This window comes from Protopterus annectens, chromosome 9.part0 (genome assembly GCF_019279795.1).
Source record: "Protopterus annectens isolate FY-2018-M chromosome 9.part0, PAN1.0, whole genome shotgun sequence".
Taxonomy (NCBI): Eukaryota; Metazoa; Chordata; order Ceratodontiformes; family Protopteridae; genus Protopterus; species Protopterus annectens.
The window spans coordinates 230,542,663-230,563,397 of record NC_056743.1 but is presented as its reverse complement, the minus strand read 5'-3'; the positions used below and the strand labels follow the sequence as shown (position 1 = coordinate 230,563,397).

Genomic DNA, 20,735 nt, shown 5'->3' with positions numbered 1-20,735 from the left:
ACTGTGCATCCATGGAAAATGGTCAAATGTTGGTGCTTCTTAGCATTATGTTAGGGGAGCAGTGGTAACAACGTGCTTCAAAATGTTTAGTAAAATGAGAAATCCAGTCCAGTGGACAGTGACGTTCATTAATGGTCAGCCTTCTAAGGTGCTGAAGAACCTATGTTTGAGAGCTTTCAGGCAGCATTCAAAGCTTTAACACACTCCACTCGGGCTTCATAAATAAGCTCACCAGCTTAAATATCAACCCCTATGTCACAAGATGGGTTGCAAACTGGCTCACGGATAGAATCTACATGGTCAGAATTGCAGGTGCCATGTCAGACTCTAAACCAGTTACAAGTGGCATCCCACAAGGCTCAGTCCTGGGACCTCTCTTATTCGGTATATATTTCCCTGAGGTACAGGCTAACACGGGGAAACTATGGCTGACCAAGTTCGCAGATGACTGCAAACTGGGTGTCATAATCGACTCACTGACTGACACAAGCATCCTCCAAAAGGGTCTCATAGAGATGGTAACTGGTGCCAAAGCCATGACCTAAAGTTAAATGCCAAAAAGTGCATAGTCATCCCCTTTGGGAAAAACAAAGTGACCACAAATTACCACATAGGTGGTAATCCATTAAGTATGGAAGAAGTAATTAGGGATTTGGGGACTCAAGTAGATAGCAATCTCTCCTTTGACAATCACATTGCCAATGTGGTTAGAAAGACCTTCTATATAGCCCACCTTATCAAGAAAAGGTTCACATCTAAATCAAGAGAGGTCATTGTGCCCCTCTACTCATCACTCATCAGGCCCATAATTGAATACAATGCCCCATTTGGGATGTACCTTACCCGACACCTGCAGCAAATGGAAAGACCCCAAAAGTACCTCACCAAGAGGATCAAAGGACTCAAACAGATGCCCTACACAGTTAGGCTAAAGAAACTCCAGCTCTATTCAGTTGCTTACTGCCTACTCAGAGGCAATCTGTACCTGACGTATAAAGCCATGTCCAAACCAGAATTAATGGACATGCTCCACCTCAGGAAATCCAAATCCCTTAGAGCTACACGCTCCAGGGACTTAAACCTCAGCACAGAAATAAATAGGACATGCTGGAGGGACAGATTCATATCCCAGAGGCTCCCCTCACTCTGGAACAAAATCCCAATCCATGTTAGGCAAAGCCCCTCAATGACCCTCTTCAAGAGAAATCTTGACGAGTGGATGGGAGATCGTAGGTTTACCCCGGGATCTCTTCTGTGTCCCTACTAGACAGAGGCACAGTAAACTAACCTTAAAAGGGCTATCTTCTGTGACCTACTATACAGAGGCACAGTCAACTAATCTAAAAGGGTGGCAAAAGCCAAACGCACTCTGGCTATGCTTATAAATGCCCTAGGGCAGATAGCCTAGTATCAACCTATGAACCCATGTTCCAGGATAACCTATAGTGTTTCTCTGCTTATCTGCTTAGTAAGCATTTGATTGCTTCCAGAAGAGGAACAAATGATAGGAGGCAAATATAAAATGAATCAGAGAACAAAGTCCTTCGGAAAGTAACGAGTAGGAGAGGGAGAATCAAGTCCTGTTTTTTTTCACCTCCCCTTTGTATTTAGCAACAACTAAAAATCTGCAGGGAGAAAACCTTTTTCAATTAGAGATCAAAGGCCAACTCTTGCTTCCTTCCTTCCCATTCAGAGACCAAAGGAGATAAAACTCACGTGATCTGCCACCAGGTACTCAGTATAAGGTTAGTACAGGATTGGGAGGCATGAATCTGCAACCATGTCAGGGCTAGAGAGATCAGCACATTGCCTACAACTGGCCTTCAATTGAACTACTGTTGTATGTTCTCTAATACGACTTTCACAAAATTCCATCAAATAATGTAAATTTTAACAAATGAATGACTGTGTGAAGCTGGCAAAGGCTTGTGGAGCTACAAAAGAAAGAGAAGTGCTGCTGATGGCTGGCTTGTCAGTGAGATGGCAATCACTTTACTAAAAGGGGAAAAAGGTTTCATCTCCATGCCTTCAATTCAGATCTAGACACATGGCCCAGTCCCTTCATGCATGTTGAGGATCATCCTATCCTCATAAGTAAAGAGGGGCAACAGCTTAATGCCAGGAAAAGGAGCCATATATTAATATTTTGACTAACTCCATAGTCATTAGCTGAAGTGGGACAACCTCTTGCCAGGGGATGATGACCCTAAGGAAATGGAAGAGGTAGGACACTCTAAGGTGGTCCAGTCCTTGACACAGTCCTAGCCTCTAGGTCTTTTACTTTCTGCTTTGAACACTATCAAAAACATGAACTTTCAAATTACGTATATTAGGAGGAAATCAGAAATGCATGAGTCATTATAAAAAATTGAGAATCTAGGGACAAATGCCTTGGTACAGGGTTGCCACACACAAATCAAACAAGCATGTGTACTCAGAAAAGGGACTTCAGTATTTAAACAGCAACCTATAGAAAAGGCACAAATGTATGACCAGATTTTCCACCCATCCCAGAGGGCTGATCAAAGTAGGACCTTTAACTTCTTCAGATATGCACTATTTGGTAATCAAATTTAACTATATCAATGCTTGGAGCATTCGAAATTTGCTAAATTAGAAACATAGATTCAGAAATCCATCCTCAACCTCTTTTCCCGTTTTTTTTTTGCACATGGGGTTGGGGTGTCACTTCAACATGGTTATCCAGAAATACAAGCTGCAAAGTAATATTTGAATCCTGACTCAAGCCAGGCATCACAGTCACAAAATGTCTCTCTTCCATTTTCATAAATTCCTCAGTGATATACTTGGCATCTAGAGTAGGACAATCCTTTAAAAACATCACCTAGTACTAAGAACACTAATCCATCCACCTGCTTAACTGAATAAATTACTTGAAACTTCAACAAGGTGTCTTTTAGTCCTCCTACAGGGAAGGTCATCAGAGAGAGAGGGAGACAGAGTCTCCTAGATCTGCTAGCTAAAGAGATTTTATCTGTACTTGTCCTTTACACACTATCTTATCTATTCTAATTACTACATCCCCTGCTCAATCACCCACAAAACAGTAATACTTAGTGACATCAGTAAAGGCTAGACTACTCACTGAAATCTATACATAGCTGTGATGTCCAGTCAATACCCCATCGGACTGCCAACAATAATGTGATGTCCCCCACTTAAAACCCAGGTCAGTCATTAAGGAGCCTCAATACTCACCAATGACTCCAGTGTGGGACCGTTACTGAAAACATCAAAGAACAGAGCACACAAGAGTAAAATTCCACAACTTCCCTTAAGAGCACAACAAGAACATGCTCTATTTCCTGGGACTGGACTATATACCTCTGTACACCACAAATGTAATCTCTTATCATACACTTCAGAGCAATGTGTTCCAATTTAAGACCTCTATCTCACAATCACAAAATAAATGCAACTATCACATACTCAAATACTTATGGGAAGCCTGACACAGATTTCCAGCTGCATCTCCTCCCCAATACAAATGATAAACGCTGCCACCATAGTCAGACAGGTCTACATGCTCTTCAAAGGGTGATCAATTATTAAAAACTAAAAATAAATGATAGCTATGACCAGAAGCAGCCAAACATTTGAGGTGACCTGGGGTGTATCAAATAGGTATAAACACTCTCTAATCTGTTATGAAGACACTGATTGTTCAGCCACAATACAAAGTAATGAAAAACATTTAAGTAAAATGATTACAGGAATGTAAACCAATAACTTTCAACAAACACCAGAATTCAATCAACAGAAATATAAAATTAAACTGTAGGATACAAGTCCATCATTTTAGAAAAATTCTATTTAAATAACTAAACTTTCCTAATCTAACTAGAGAATACTGTCCCTGATCTAATCTAAAACATAACAAGGTAAAGGCAAACTTACAATTTTTGGTGAGCCCCTTTTCTGGGTACCTTCTGCACAGCACTATACCTTACTAACTCTTCACTAACTGCTCAGCACTGTAACTGATTGCTAACCTGGAGTATAAAAGAGACTGCTGCAGTCTCAACTGTCTTATTTTAAAAAATAATAGTCAGCTGTTTGAAAAAAATATTTTTTTCTGTCACTCAGCTGTTCAAATAATCACCTAGCAACCAGGAACATTCTGACATCACCCACTGTTCAGCTGATTCTCCACAAACAGTTTGTACTTTAGAATCTCCCTCACAAACATGCAGTTAGAAATTTATCAAAACATTAACAGATTCTTTAAACATTTTGGATAACAGGGAGGTGCTCAAAATTTTAAAACCTTATTTTCATTTTCACAATTAGACATGCTGGCATACAAGTTATTCCGAGAATATACACAAATCACCTGCCAGATATGCTAAAACAGATGACAGGGTTTACATTTTTTTCACAATAGCAACTAAATATCTTAGTTAAACCTAATCCAACTGATAAAGAAAAAAAATTAATCTGAACATGGACTCTGGAAAACACATTCGACCCAAAGAAAATGCAATTATAAAATCTGTTCCCTCACTAATAGCTACAAGTGTACATTACTATACTCTTGAAAATAGCCTTCATTATAAGGGACAGATGTCCTTATGGAAACCTATGCTTTCCACATCATCAGGTGCATGTGGACAATAAATATTTCCATTGGCTTCTACAGAACATCAAATCTCCCATGGCACACAGCAAGCTGAACAACTTCCAAAAACTGGCAACAACTACTCCTTTACTGAGAAATATTGGAAACTAACAACTTCAATAGCAATTCAAGGGCAGTTAAAAGTCCATCTTTTTCAGGAACTGAAAAATTAGGGATGTGTCCTGGCAATTAAAGTATAAAGCCTACCAGCCTAACAATCTAAATAACAACAATAGCATCAAATGTATCTTTGAGAAAAGTAAATAAACTGTAACCTGGCAACACATTTGAAAGCTGGTCTAAAAGAGAAAAGACTTGGGTGTTTATCGTATGTGACTGGGAGTAGTAGCAAAATAAAAAGCAGCATTTTTAAACATGTTTTATTCTGAGGAAGTATTTCTACAATAAAGATAAAAGCATTATGTTTTCATGTTTTGTGTGGTGTGTGGTCTTATCCCAGTGTTTTTGTGCAGTTTTAAATGGGCTCCCTGTTGAAATATTGGCACTCCAAATGCTGAGTGTCAACAAAGAGAAAAAAAAAAGGTCTAAACAAAAAAGAAAAGTTAATCTCAGAAATTGTTGTTCTCCTTTAAACTTCTTTTTTCAGGGGCAAGTACCTCTGCAACCACCAATGGGGGGGGCAAGCCCCCCACACCCCGGAACTTATACATACTATCTCTGAGATCACCATACCTTAGAGAAAACAGAATATTCTAGGAAATGCCCATCTTGGACTTGGCATATGTAAGTCTGCCCTTTTTGGCAATTCAGTCTCCTTGTTTCAGGACTCTCTAGTAGGTCCAGACATTTCAAATGGTGACCTTTAATTGCATTCTCCTTGGCTTGATCCCCTTTAGGTTCCCCCAAGGTCAATAATGGGACTCCACTTTCAGCATTTTAGTTTGCAGGGTCTTTCTGGACCTTCTTGAACTACACACAACCTTGTGTGTGAAGGATCTTGATCTACTCAAGATAGGCCATTTTTTCCAAATGAGAACCATCTTCAGTGAGGATCTTTTCAAGCAACAGCTAAAAATAAACATAAGTAAAACTAAACTAAAACTATGCTTCTTAGCCCTTGCGGTATGGCTCAAAAAGTAACACCCTCCTGGAAACTCATTTCCTGACACACAACCTGTAGAAACATTATCTCTAGGCAAACTCCCTTGGCATCAACAAAACAGGCTAAATTATGAGAGATCCACATCTGTTCAAACATAAATATACCCCAAAAAGTGAACACCTGAAACAAACTCTCTGAAGTGTTTAACAAAATGTTTTTGCATTGTTTGGCACTACTGCAAGATCACAGTTGGGCAAGCATTGTTTTCAGCCTTAATGGATGCCTTAACTTTGCCCAGTTGTTTATAGGGCTGTGAAGTTAGCATTACTGCATAGGATAAAAAACTAAGAGCTGTTAAAGAGCTATTTTCTGTGGTCCAGGATATGATTTCCTCAGCCTTCATTTACCTAACTGTGTGATTTTAACAGGACAGAGTTCCTAAGCTGTGTCTAAAACAAAAGTCCATCTGGAGCAGTGCTTTACACTGTTTAAAATATAGACAAATTTATAAGCAAGGATATGAAGTCCTAAGTGCAGGTGGGTTTGCCCTGCAGAAAAAAACAAAGTTTTACTCATTTTTGCAGAATGTTCAGTAGGTGTTAATTTAGGGAAAACATGTCAAACAGTAACTGTACAGGAATTCAGACATCAAGTTCTTATAATGAATTCTAAATGATCTGCTCAGTTGCAAGCAGTTTACTCCTTTGCCCATCTTATTTTCAAAGAAGATAGAAACAGTCTTGGCAAATAATCATTTGTCCATAGTACAGATCACGCCCTGCCAACCTTGATACAACTTCTGTTAACACCTACAGGCTACAAAACTCCAGTAGACCAACAGTTTAGATCTATAGATCTGGTTCCATGGCCTCTGTACTGCTACTTTACACTAGCTGATATTAACTAGCTGTCCATAAAGGAAAAACAAAATACTACTAATCATGGAGTTGAACAAATTCTAGTTAGCCAGGCATCTACCCTTCTGTTAAATCTGCACAGACTTTCTTCATTGTCTTCTCTGCTATGATTATCAATTCCTTTATATAACCTGCATTAACTATCATGATATGAAATTCTGAGACAGCATTCCCTATACAGATAGATATCAAAATGCAGCTAGATATCAAGATTCTTTCTCTGTCCTCTCCTCTCTAGGACAGGGGGAGTCTGCCTCTACAAAAATGCTAGCCATGAGAAGAGCACATCAAAGCATGGTGCTGGGCCACTCCTTTTTAGCATCTACTTCTCTGAAGTCAAGGCAAACATCAAGGACCATGTAGACATGGAATCCTCCAAATAAACAAATACCTACCAAAAAGGCTTTGACAGACCATTAACTAGTACAAGAACTACAGTCTAAAACTCAGTTCAAAGAAATGCATAATAGTATCCTTTGGGAAAACAACTACACCTGGAAACTACCACATCGATAATAGACCCTAAGAGTAGATCCAGTGGTCATGGATTTGGAATGCATGTAGACAATAGCCTAGCCTTTGACCATTATGCATCTATGGTAGTAAGGAAAAGATTCCATGTTGTGCAACTTAGAAGCAAGAGTATCCCATTTACACTCAAGGACATCACTGTACCTTTGCACTCAGCCCTCATCAAACCAGTCACTGAGTACAATATCCCCTGCAGTATGTACCTGCACAGGCACTTGCAACAACTGGAACATCCACAGAGGTTCCTCACAAAAAGAATACTGGGCACAAACATGTCCTGCATGGACTGCCTCAAAGCTCTGTCCCTGTAATCTTGTCTTTTACAGATTGCTGAGAGGCAATTTATGCCTGGCCAACAAAGCATCCACTGATCCCACTCTGAGGGACCGGTTTCATATCTGTAAAACAAATAGCAGCAAAATTACTCAATCTAGGGAACTAAACCTCATCTGTAACACAAATAGGGCATGTTGGAGGGACAGGTATGCGTCTCAGAGATGTCCTCTTCTCTGGGAATAGGCTTCCCACATCCACATGAAGCAGAGTTCTTCCTTATCCCAATTCAAGTACAACATGGGCCTGTGGATGGAGAACTGGAAATATGGCTGTCCCCTATATCCCATCCTCTAAGATACTGTTATGTATGGATTTCTCATATAAACTGTATGGACCACACTGAAAATGGTCATATAGACCATATACATGTTGTATTTTGTGGATAATTTATTCAACAGAATAATTTATTTAGCAAATCTAAATGTGGAGCACAGATCCTTGCAAATTTAATCAGATACTGGTGCAAGTTCAGGAATTGATTTTCAAAAGTAAATTCTGTACATGCTGCATTTACAGGCATCAAGCACCAAACTAGTATTACATTTTTAAGCCTGTAAAGATGAAGTACATTTTCACTTTAGCTCACCTTATAACTCGGACAAGTTCATGAAAAGCTTGATCTACATTCATTCTGACTTTAGCTGAAGCTTCCATGTAAGTTACTTTAAGTTGCCGTGCTAACTGATGTCCTTCTTCTTGGGTAACCTGTCAATAAATAAATTCAAAAATAAATAAATAAAATGCCTTCTCTGATAAAATATGAAATGCCAACATTATTTTATTTGCTTAGCTATTGTCAACTGCAATCCCAATACACTGCAAGTCCCAAAAATTAGATATACACTAATACAAGTAAAAGTTAAAAAAGTTTACTCCAAACTACATAAAATGCAATATGTGCATTTCAGCTTTCCTTGTTGGACAGGCCCAGTGCACCAAATACTGGTTCTCGGCAGATACACATGAAACAGAATAAGTAGGGAAATGTTTTAATAGGGACATGTTGTACTTAAGATATATATTACTACATTCTACCTCCTCCTTCAGACTTGAGGACTTTTAAGATTCCAAGCAAAATCCACCCACTATAGATCACACACACGAATAGTCACTCATGGTATACAAGAAGGCTCAGTTCCGGGTTCACTCCTTTTCTCACTATACATTAATGATCTTTCTTGAGACATATCCAAAATCAACCGTATCCTGTATGCAAACGATATAATATTAAATGCAAACAAGTCACTTAAGAAACTAGAAAATTCATTATAGCGCCTGGCCTATTATGGAACAAGCTTACAAACTATAAATTACCCATAAATACCATTAAATCTACTGTAATCACATTTGGAACTTCACAATAACTCACTTCAGTTGCAAACCTCCTTTGGAATGACCCTACCAGGAACCAATTAGCTTTCACTCAAGCTCAAAAATACTTTAATATCCCAGGATGCCTCCTAAATAGTTTGAAACCTGACCCATCAGGACCACTTGAGTCACTTTTCAACTACTGCCTTGAAATATGCTTTGCACGATGAGAATGGAGGACTGCAGTGGTTATCGCATTTCACAAGGGTGGACCATCAACTGATCCCAGCAGCTGAAGACCTATTAGTTTGGCAAGTCTAATTTACAAAGCCAAGGAAAGAATTATGATGGAAATGATCAACAAAGGCACAGTCAACCTTCAGACATTGGACCAAACACAGTATGGCTTTGTCAAGGGAAAGTTTTGTTTACTAAACCTGGCAGACTTTTGTGAGAAGGTCACAAAAGCAATGAATGAAGGGGAAACAGTGCATACTACATACCTGTGCCTGGTTAAGGCACTTAATACAATACCCCACTCGGATATAGTTGACAAACTCAATGACTAAGCATAACCCCTACACAATTCACTGGACTGTCAGCTGACTCACAAACAGGAACCAAAAAGTCAGGATTGATGAGAACACCTCCAATAACAGACCAGTCACCAGTGGGCTTCCTCAGGGTACTGTGCTGGGACCACTCCTATTTGGCATTTACTTCTTAAAGGTAAAGACTCAATGGCCTTTGGCTGACCAGGTCTGCTGATGACTGCAAAATGAAAGCTATTGTTGATTCTCCCCATGACACAAACATGTTACAAGAGGGTCTAACACAGACAAATGACTGGTACCAAAGTCACAGATTAAAACTCAGTGCAAAGAAATGCATCACAATGGCACACAGGCTAACTAATCCATCGATAAGGCATCCCTAACAGTTGACCCAGTAGTCGGAGATCTGGGAAAATATGTAGACAGTAATCTGGTATTTGACCAATGTCTAGCCAAGAAAATCATTCTATTGCCACCCAAATTATATGTAAGGGAATGGCATCCAGGCCCAAGGAAGGCATAGTGCTATCCTGTTCAGCCCTTATCAGACACATCATTGAGTACAACTCCCCCTTAAGCATGTAGCTGACCATACATATGCAACAGCTGGCATGACCACAAAGGTCCCTTACCAACAGAATCCAGGGTATAAAAGCATTGTCCTATACTGAACACCTTAAAGTCCTATCTCTTTACTTGGTCTACTACATGTTATTGAGAGGCGATCTATGCCTGGCATACAAGGCATCTGATGGATTTTGCACATCTACAAAATTAACCACTAGATTCAAGGATTTAAATTTGGTTTGTAACATAAATAAGACATGCTGGTGAGACAGACGTGCCTCAGATGATTCCCATGCCCTGGAACAGGCTCCCCATCCATGTGAAGCAAAGTCCATTCCTAACCCTATTTAAGTGCAACCTTGATCAATGGGTGGTAAATCAGAAATTCACCCAGGTCTGGCTCCCCACATCTTTAACAGACAAAATAATGCCCAAACTAACACACACCAGCATCACTATCATAACCACTAGAAACTTCCTAACACACACCCTCCAAAATAAATGCTTTTGACACATAGGGAACCAAATTAGTTTGGTTACATGCTTAGGCTTTAGAAAGCCCTGATAGTTGTTAGGTTCATAGGTCTATATTAGGCTAAGCACCAATGTTTCTCTGGATATTCCCCTGGATACAGTGGAAAAGTGGCAGAAATGTGTGCAACTTTGATATGCAGTAAGCAAAACTGAAGCAATCTCCACCGTGTACAGTCACATAGTTCTGACCATTACCAGCATGTGGGATAAATTGTCCTAGTACTGGAGGAGCCATTGCAAGTTGGAAAAGAATTAGGGCCAGAGTCCTCTCATTTCTCTAAAGGTGGGATGGGCACATACCCATTGCAGATTTTTGGGAGAAGGCATTTGTGGTAGAGCCTTCTTTTCATTAAGGAGCAAAATAAGTGGCCTATAGTATCTTTAAATAGTAAATTGTCTATAATTGTAAAAATCTGTTGCTCCAAAAACTACAGCAAGACTTTTACTGCTTTACTCTGCACAGTTTTTATCTGCAGATATGGGGGTTATACGTAAAAAGAACAAGTTTATTTGATTTGTAAGGTACTTTTGAAAGGAAATACTACTGTATGGAGATGCAGCACTTAAAAGTCCAAGTAATTTTTTATCACCATAGTATGGGGTTGTAGAAAAGAGTGAACCACCTGTTCATAAACTTCAAAAAATCCACCTTTATCTGGGCTTCAGTACCACTTCACAGAGTCTCTTAACAACCTACACAATGGTAACAACACATCTGGCAGCATTAGTTACAGCTTGTGACAGTACTTTAACTATCCCCCAAAAGTTTTCACTCTTGTCAAGTTATTTGGTTTTGGTGCTTGTGGCAGGAAGGGCTCTCTATTGAAATATGGGCACTCGAAATACCAACTGCCAAAAAGCCCCCCCCCCCCCCAAAGAAAAAAGAAAAAGACCAAAAACACAGATGAATGAATCTCGAAAATTGCTCTTCTCCATTAAACTTTATTTGACAGGGGGGGGGGGGGTCCAAGCCCCTCTCAACCCCAAACATAAACATATGTCCAATACTGGCATACCTCTGAGAAAAGGGAATATTCTGAGAAATGGCATCTTGGACTCAGTATATACAAATCTATTCTTTCAGCCATTCAGTCTGTGTATTTCAGGACCAGCCCTAGCAGGTCCTGACATTTCAAATGATTACCAGTGGGAAATACAGTTGTGTTAGGACCCAATGATAAATGTACAAATTCAAGTACAGTTACTGTTGTAAGTCTTCACTTCTTGGAATATTTTGTCCCTCAACCAGGCAGTCTTCTAGAGTCTACCACCCTGCCATGTTTCAGCTGAAGCCCTCCCACCTAGGTGAGCATGTCAGTGGCATAAAGTGGGCATCACTCCTTGCTATCTTCAGATCTTTCTTGCCTTGGACAAAAGCTGAAGGGGGGGGGGGCAAAGTCCAGTGGACCAAGTGGAACATTTCAAGTGGCCCGCATCCACTCCAAACAACCCCATTAACTTTCTCCAGTAGGACAGCAGGCAAATTAGAGATGGAGGCCTTCTGGTCTGGCAGAGTAGTGTGGAGCAAGGCATAATCTAGGGATAGCAGTGTCACTCCAAACAAGCAGTTAACCAGTGGATAAGAGCTACAAGGGCAAAATAATGAAAGGAAAAGAAAAGGCAGATGAAGCCTGAACTGCAACAGTGAAACAACTTGAACACCTGTATTTATGGAGAATGCCTAACACAACTGTGACATGTTCAGTGTAGTACTCAGTGGTATAGTGGAGTAGATAGGGTAGGTCATAGAGGCAGCTGCCTCAAGTACAAGGTGTTAGGGGTAGCTGTTGCTGTGGTACTACAGTACAACCATTCAGAAATAAATGCTGATACTGTATTTGTGGTCACAGCGGAATTGCTTTGCACTTGGTATTCTAACTGTAGCAAACCACTGTCACATTTGTAGCAAACAGTCTGCAACAGTTTCAAGAAGAATACTTTTATTTGAGCTCAGCATGGAGACAGGACATTAGTTTCAAGAAGAATACTTTTATTTGAGCTCAGCACGGAGACAGGACATTTTTTATTGGTCTTCAACTTAGAGATGGTGATGGGTGCAGCAGATCAGGAAACTAAGCCAGGCACTTCCAGGCACTTGATAACCTATCTATAAGCTTAGGTAGTTCTATAAGCTTAGGTAGTATTCACAGTTGCAGTCCTCACTTCTTGGGAAGATTCTCAAAGTACTGGACATTAAGGTGGAAGACAGTCTACCTGGAGATAAGGCTCTTCAGGACAGTGTAAAGCAAACCCTATCCTGGCCCTGGATGTAACCTCCAGATTGCAAAGTTTGGAGAAAAGGTGCAGTTGTCGATTTGGGGCAATTGCTCCAATGTAGACGATTAAATTTCATTTTTTAAAGATGCACAGTTTTGTGCGTTTGTTGTAAGTTAACAAGTTATTGGGGGATGCTCTGAAAATGTATTTAGATTTTTGTTTGCAGATTTTTCATTAAAATAAAAAGTGTTAAAAATGTGACATAGGTTCAAATGGGGATGACAAGAAAACTGTATAAAAGATCAATACCTGCCAGACATTAAGGAGTGCATGTAACACAAACGGAAATATGTATTCAAAAAAGCTGTCATGCATAATAGGTGGGAAAAATAACTTCTTTTAATAATAGCTTTGCTATCCATATTATTTTGGAATGTAAATGGACATACAGGAATAGACAAAGCGAAAAACACTGAACAATATTAAGAAATGCATAGTGTAAATAGCAATGCTGCAGGAGACACACTTAGAAAAAATGAGCATGTGAATTTCACAAAGAAAGGACTTTAGTATGGATATTCAGCAGAATATTAAGTACAAAGGAAAAAGCAAGTAATTATACTAATTGATAAAGGCGCTCCAGTAGTGATGGAAGAGGAAAAAAAGAAAATAATAATAGAAGATTTGTGGTAGTAAGGGTTTACTGGCCAGGGAGGAGGATTATGCTGGCATTTATTTATATTCCACCAAAAACTGCTATTAAGTAGCTTAAGTTAGTTTTAGGAGAAATAATCAGCTTTCAGCAGGGAATATTACTTACAGATGAGGACTGGAACTTGATTTGCAACAGTGAGGATGTAACCTTGGGGACCTAGAAGGGAAAATAGAACAAAAAAATGTTAGATTTCGGAAGAAATTTATGAAAATATTTGGTATGGAAGATGTAAATTCAGGAGTAGGAACTCAGAGAATTTACATAATATTCCCCACAGTACAATAACTGGGACGGACCAAATAGATATTATATTTCACCGGAAAGTAGAGTTGTGTACACTGACCATAAATGTAGATGTTAGAGTGTATTCACTGTTGCAGTCATTACATTTGGGTAATCTGCTGACAGGTTGCCCTCAGTCAGCCTGAATTCCAAAGTCTTGGGTCCTGCGTCGGTTGCTGTCTTCTATTCCATGACGTCAGGTCGTCAGGGGTATAAAACATGCAGCCGATGCCATTTTCTTCAGTTTTTCTTGCCCCCGATGTCAGGTGCCCCCAAAAAGGTAGAAAAAAATATATAAATAAATATATATATATATATATATATATATATATATATATATATATATATATTTATATATACACACATGCATCAATATAAACTTTACCTTCATCTACAAGCAAATACACCACATAGGTTGTAGAAGATAGCGAAAGAAAGATAAACTCCAGAAGGTCAGGGGGATGGCGGGAGGGTAACCTGGACTGCAACAGTGAATACACTCAAACATCTACATTTATGTTAAGTGTACACAACTGTACTATGTTCTTCGTGTTTCACTGTTGCAGTCATTACATTTGGGTAGAGTCCCAAAGCTATGGTTGGGAGGCTGGATCTAAACAGCATTAGGTGCGGCTATAAGGCCCTGCAGCACTGCAGTGGCAAAGCTTGCCCTGGACTTAGAGTAGAGAGGCAAATGATAATGCTTTATAAAGGTGTGAACAGAACTCCAAGTAGCAGCCTCTAGAATGTCTTTGGTTGGTACTCCTCTGAGAAAGGCTGCTGAAGTAGCAGCAGCTCTGGTGGAATGAGACCTAATGCCCTTGGGCACAAGTTTACCATGGTGTAGGTAGCAGAAACAGATGCAGTGGCTTATCCACTTTGAAATTGTCTGCTTTGAAATAGTCTTTCTTATGATCCTGCAGCATGACACTAGTAAATGCTCAGTTTTTCTTAGAGCTTTAGTCCTGCTCAAGTAGAATCTTAGCTGTCTGTGAACATCCAAGAAATGCAGAATTCTCTCCCCTTTGTTCTGTGGATTTGGATAAAAGGTTGGCTGATGAATTGTTTGGTTAAGAGCCACACTGGAAACCACCTTAGGCATAAAAGTAGGATTTGTCCTCAGAAACACCCTGTCTGGGTAGAATATGATAAAAGGCTCTACAGCCATGAGGGCCTGCAGCTCTGAAACTCTTCTTGCTGAAGTAATTGCTAGTAGCAGAGCTGTTTTCCATGATAAGGACTTTATATCAGCGGTAGCAGCTGGTTCAAATGGAGGCAGGGTGAGCTTTTCCAACACATAATTGAGGTCCCATGCAGGTAATGGTGATCTTCTAGGAGACCTTAAATTCTTGGCTCCTCTAAGATACTGTTTAGTAAAGGATGAGAAAAGATTGGTGGCTCTGTATTGTAATGAGCCGAAATGGCAGAGGCATGGATTTTAATTGATGAGAAAGATAGGCTTTTGTCAAGCATCTCAGTTAAGTATTGTAATATCTGATGAATATTTGGTTCTGCTGTATCAGTTCCTTGTGCTTGATTCCAAGCACATAATCTTTTCCATTTGTCAGCATAAGATTTTCTAGTACTAGGCCTTCTGGCATCCAAAATGACATCCATCACAGCTTTACTGAGAGGTGTTGTTTGTATAACTACATGATCAGCCATGCTGCCAGGTTCAGTGTCTGTAGTTGATTGTGCAGGATCTGATTGTTTTGCTGGGACAGTAGTTTTGGTCTTTGAGGTAAGGTCCAAGCTGGGTATTGAGACAAGTTCCTTAGGACTGGGTACCAGTACTGGCAGGGCCAGTCTGGGCCAATTAGTATCATCTTTGGTTTCTCTTGTCTGACTTTTATGAGGACCTTGGGGAGAAGAGGCAGGGGGGGAAAGGTGTAAACTGATAGGTTTTTCCAACCGAAGTATAGGGCATCCACTTTCCATGCTTGTCTGTGATAAGTCCTTGTGCAGAATCTTTTTAATTGATAAGTTTGAGGAGAGGCAAATAGATCTATGTCTGGGCACCCCCATTTCTCTGTTATCATGCTGAAGACTTGTGGATTTAGTTTCCACTTGTGAGGATCCATAAGGTTTCTGCTTAAATTGTCTGCCAGTGTATTTTGTTTTCCTGGCAGGAATTGAGCTCGAAGATGTATTTGGTAGGTCAAAGCTGTGTCCCACAGTGCCATGGCTAATCTGCAAAGGGGGTATGAGTGTGTGCCCCATTGCTTGTTTATATACCACATGACTATGGTGTTGTCCGTCTTTATCAGTTGTTGTCCTGGATGAAGTAAGTCCTTGAAAGCTGTTAGGGCATTTTGAACAGCTAGCATCTCTTTCCGGTTGATACGTAAATGCATTTGTTTTGGGGTCCATATGCCCTGAATGCATCTTCCTGCCATGTGGGTCCCCCAGGCATAATCCGAGGCATCTGTTGTTAAAGGTCTGGCTGGCAGGGGGGTAAGTGAAGGGCAGTACCATGTTTTGGTGACATGCCTTTGCCCCACCATGGAATGTTGCCTCCATAAACTTTTCAGGTACCACTGAAGTTTCCTCATATGCAGTCTTGCATATGGAATCAGTAGGATGCAGGATGCCATGAAGCCCACAGCCTGCAGAATTTGTCTTGCAGATAAGTGGATTTTTGTTGCCATCAGTTTGAAGTAAGTAGTCAGTAGCCTTTGCTTGTCTGGTGTGAGATAAGCCATCTATCTGGGCAGTAGTATTCAAGCTTGCACCCAGGAATGTTATCTTTTGAGAGGGTACCAGTTGTGATTTCTTTTCGTTTATTGTGTACTCTAAGCATGTTAGAAGCCTTTTCACAAATGCCAGGTGTCGAAGAAGAATGTCTTTGTTCTCTGCTTGAATGAGACAGTCATCTAAGTAAGGATATATTTGTACACTTATTTGTCTGCAAAATGCAATTACTGGTGCCAGGCACTTTGTAAAGACCATGGCTGCAGTAGATAAGCCAAAGGGCAGTGCAGAGAATTGGTAATGCATTAAGCCAGCCTCGAATCTAAGGTATCTTCTGCATGACTGTCTTATTGGGACATGAAGGTATGCCACTTTTAGGTCTAATGTCACCAGCCAAGCATTCTTGCCCAGCATGGGCAGAAGCTGCTGCAAAGTCAGCATTTTGAATTTTGGAATGTCCAGGAATGTGTTCAAAATCGATAAATCCAGTATTGGCCGCCAGGCCTTGCCTTTCTGGGTACCAAGAACAGTCTTGAGTAAAAACCTTGTCCTTTTTCCTGTTATGGTACTGGCTGAATGGCCCCCATATCCATGAGGGACGTAACCTGTTTCTGTGCCTCTACCCATTGATTTTTTGGCAGATCTGGCAAACTATTTGCCGTTGGCAGAGTGTGGAAATGGAATCTGTATCCCTGTGATACTATGTTTAGTACCCACTTGTCCTGGGTTATTAACTGCCAATTTTGAGCAAAAAGCGCTAACTTTCCCCCTATGGGTGCTGCCAAAATATAAGTGCTTGGTGTAGGCAGAGGAAAGTCATTGGGATTGTTTTCTGTAGGTTTGCGCTTTATCTCCTCCAGATTTGGAAGTAGACGCGCCCCATTGCTTTGACTGGTATAAATCTTGCGCCTGGCATCTGGAACCCTTAGGGCATCTGGATTTGCCCCTTTGAGCTCTGTCTGACACAGGAAAGGACCAATGTTTTGTAGGCCAGAGTCTACTGAATCTTGGTGGCTGCACTTGTAAGACGTTGTTAACAGTTTGCATAGACATACTCTGTCTTCCATTTTCTTTAAAACCTCTTCTGCCTTAATACCAAACAGAGAATCATGCTGCAAAGGTGCATCTAGCAATTTAGCTTCAACATGATCAGGCAAATTTTGTTCCTTTAACCAGGCATGCCTCCTAATCACAGATCCAGTACCTGGAGCCCTGCAGGAAGCCTCTAAGGATTACAAACCATATTGCAAAGTATGCTTTCCAACTTGTTCAGCTGCATGCAAGAATTCCTGCAATTCTTTATTTTCTGCACGCTCTGAAATCAATATCATTTTCTGTTTCAGCAATCCCATAACATGTTGTTGGTACTTTAGCATATTAAATTGACAGTTTAAGGCCCTGATTGCTAAGGTTGCAGATGTTTAAACCTTTTTTTCCCATCTGTCTAGTGCCCTTGACTCTCTGTCAGAAGGGATAGGATTTTTTGCTGCTGAGGCCTTAACTCCCTTTGGACTCTGTGAAATAGTTTCAGGATCAGCAGCAGGGTTTCTAAAAAAGCTTTATGTGAATCAGGGACCTTGTAATATTTGTCAGGCTTACTGGGAGCCGGAGTTAAGGAGTCAGAGGTCAAGCTTGACTCCGAAAACACATCATCCACAATGTCTAAAACAGGGGGAATGGCTAAAGGCTTGTGCTGAGGGAGAAGAAGGAAATCCCTGAGCCTCTTTTTTTATTCTGAGAAGTCTTGACTCTCCCAGTGAAAATGCTCCCTCAAAGTATGCAAGGTTTCTCCAAATTAATAATCCTCAGGAGGAGATGCAGATGGAATAGACTCCTCCCTCATAGGGAGGTATAGATAATTCCTGATCAGAAAAGGAATCAGAAGAACTAGAAACCTGATATGAAGATTCATAATCAGTGTCTTGCCTAGGCCTCTTATCTGGAGGGGGATGGGTACCCCTGATCAAGGTAATAAGGTCTTCAACCATTTTGATCATCTGCTTTTTGGGCATAGAGGCCTGTGCATGTGGCTCATGCGTCGTTTTTTTAGTTTTAGTAGCTGCTTTTGTCTTTGGTTTTGCAGCTGTCGTAGGTTTAATATACAAATACAAGCTATTTTCATTCTGTCCTATCCTTCCACTTAATTGTGCGAAGATAGACCGTTTTATTTTATTTTAATTGCCTAGATAGCACAGATTAACTACACTAAATGTTCTTATGCATTAATCACTGCTAACGGCTGCCAGTGTTTGCGTTCCTGCACGTGGAATGGATATACACTATCGTAAATAGCTATATGCCATTCCGCTTCTATTTAATGTTGAAAAGAAGCTAAATGTATCTGCTTTGTACACTCAGAAGCTAGAGGCTCTATTGCTATATTTTGGTTGAACTGCCACTGTTTATAAAAGATTATTGCTTTATACAGCAATATTTTGCTATGTTTTGGTTGAACTGTCATAGTTTATAAAGGATTATTTCTTTATACACTTGTACTCTTATCCTAAGCTAAAACATTTGGATTGTGTGCACTGGGGAGCATTTTTTTTACTCTTGGTGTAAGTGAACTTGGGAACCGTCAATGGCTACAGCTACCTGGGTTTGCGTTCCCACTCTTGGAACGGATATACTGCATTGTGAATAGCGGCTTGAGTCTCCACTACTACCCTTGTCAAGTAAACACTCTACTTAAACCACTAATGCCTTATATGAAGAGCGAGGCTGAATACTAGCCCTATACTTTACTGCTATTGAAGATTACTCCCGAATAACCTATATAGAATAAATACTTTGCTTTAAACTGCTATAGCGAAGCAGAATACTAGCCCTACCCCCTACTTTTACTGAAGAATACTGTTGAATATACTGTATTGACAAACATTTAGAACTATTTAGTGATGCTGCACTGCTGCTTTCTTGTACGTTAACAACCCCCCTAGCTAATATAGCGTCTTGGCGATCTTGTTTCAGGATCTTTGCTGTTGAAATGTGCACTCCTGCAGTTTATAAATGTCTCATTCTGATTTGTACTGTTTATTTGTACTAATGCTTCAATTGAAATACTTTTGAATTTAAATAAGCCATGTTAATTTGGCACCCATGTTTTCCTACCTATATTTATGCTAACTTTTGCCTGCACTCTAACAACATTCTTTTCTCCTTACCTTAGTCTCTGTTAAATGCAAATTGTACTTCTCCACTTACAGAGTGGTATTGCTGCGATTGTATGACATTATTCAGAGTGTATCAAATCTATTTACTGACTATTCTACTGGAAATGTCTTTTTTTTTTTAAATTGTCTTTTGCTATATTGTTTATGTAGAACAGTGATACATTGCCTAAGTTTTGAATATCAGTGCCTAGTATTTCTACTTAGTGTGCCTAATTTTCTGTTAATTTACTTCTTGTTTCTCTCCACTTTTATTTACCCAGCTGTCCAACCTGCCTGTATTGTCCTCCAGTTGGAGACTGCCCTGTCACTGTTGACCAACGTCCTTCACCCACCATATCTTCTACTGTCCATCACCCACCATATCTTCTACTGTCCATTACCTAAACTGAGGAACTAAACCTTAACCTCCCTGTGCAACAGTCCCTCTAAGAAGAAAAATAAAACAAAAGAAAGTATGTGTTCCTAATACAACTGACTGTTCTAAAGCTAGATCTGTTTAAATACGCCAGGATTTTTTTATATACTCCCTAGCTAAGTCGACCAGCAGCCAAAGCCTTTCCTTAAATTCTTGCTTGCCCTCTCCTCTTCTGTCCTCTGTTCTTTAAAATAACTCCTTCCCCCCCTTGTACTTTCCCAGCCCTGCTACATTTCAGAAGAAGCTACTCCTTACTATATAACTGTTGTCCACTAGGTGGCACCCATCTTACCCCACTGACTCAAAACACTTCCCTTAGACTTGCAGTTTTTATATAATTGTAGAATTGCTGCCCCTACATCTTTTTCTTTCCTTCCACCTGTACTCCAATTCACTTACTTTTCCCTGTCAACTATCCCTACTGCTTAGGCCTTTACCTTCTACCCATCCCCAAACTTACCTTACCAAGTCAGCTTTCCACTGATAGTTTTTCTTTGGGCTCTCTCCTTCAGTGGCTCTACCCGCTCCATTCGCCCTATGGGCTCACTCTGCTCCCCTACCCCCAAATTCCACCCACCCCCAGTGCATCTAACTTTATAGTCGCCTGAATCTCCTCCCCATTTCCCCTCAGCCTATCCCATTTCTTTGCCCCTCCCCCTCCTAGCTGCAATTCAATTAATTACCACTCCCCCTCTCTATCCCTTACCTGACTACACTCTCACATATACTTTTCTTTACATCTCCAAACTCTCCCCACTTACTCTACCTCCTCTTCTAAAATCTTTCCTAC

The 20,735-nt window shown here is 40.2% G+C and overlaps 1 protein-coding gene across 1 annotated transcript in view; it reads right to left on the bottom strand.

Annotated features, from left to right (window-relative positions):
- The window catches only part of RRAS2 (RAS related 2), a gene marked incomplete in the record, with an annotated part of 709,318 nt that overhangs the window by 48,007 nt on the left and 640,576 nt on the right, over positions 1-20,735 (bottom strand). Inside the window, 1 exon segment of the mRNA XM_044082797.1 lies at positions 8,073-8,191. Coding sequence (XP_043938732.1) covers positions 8,073-8,191 — 119 coding nt within the window.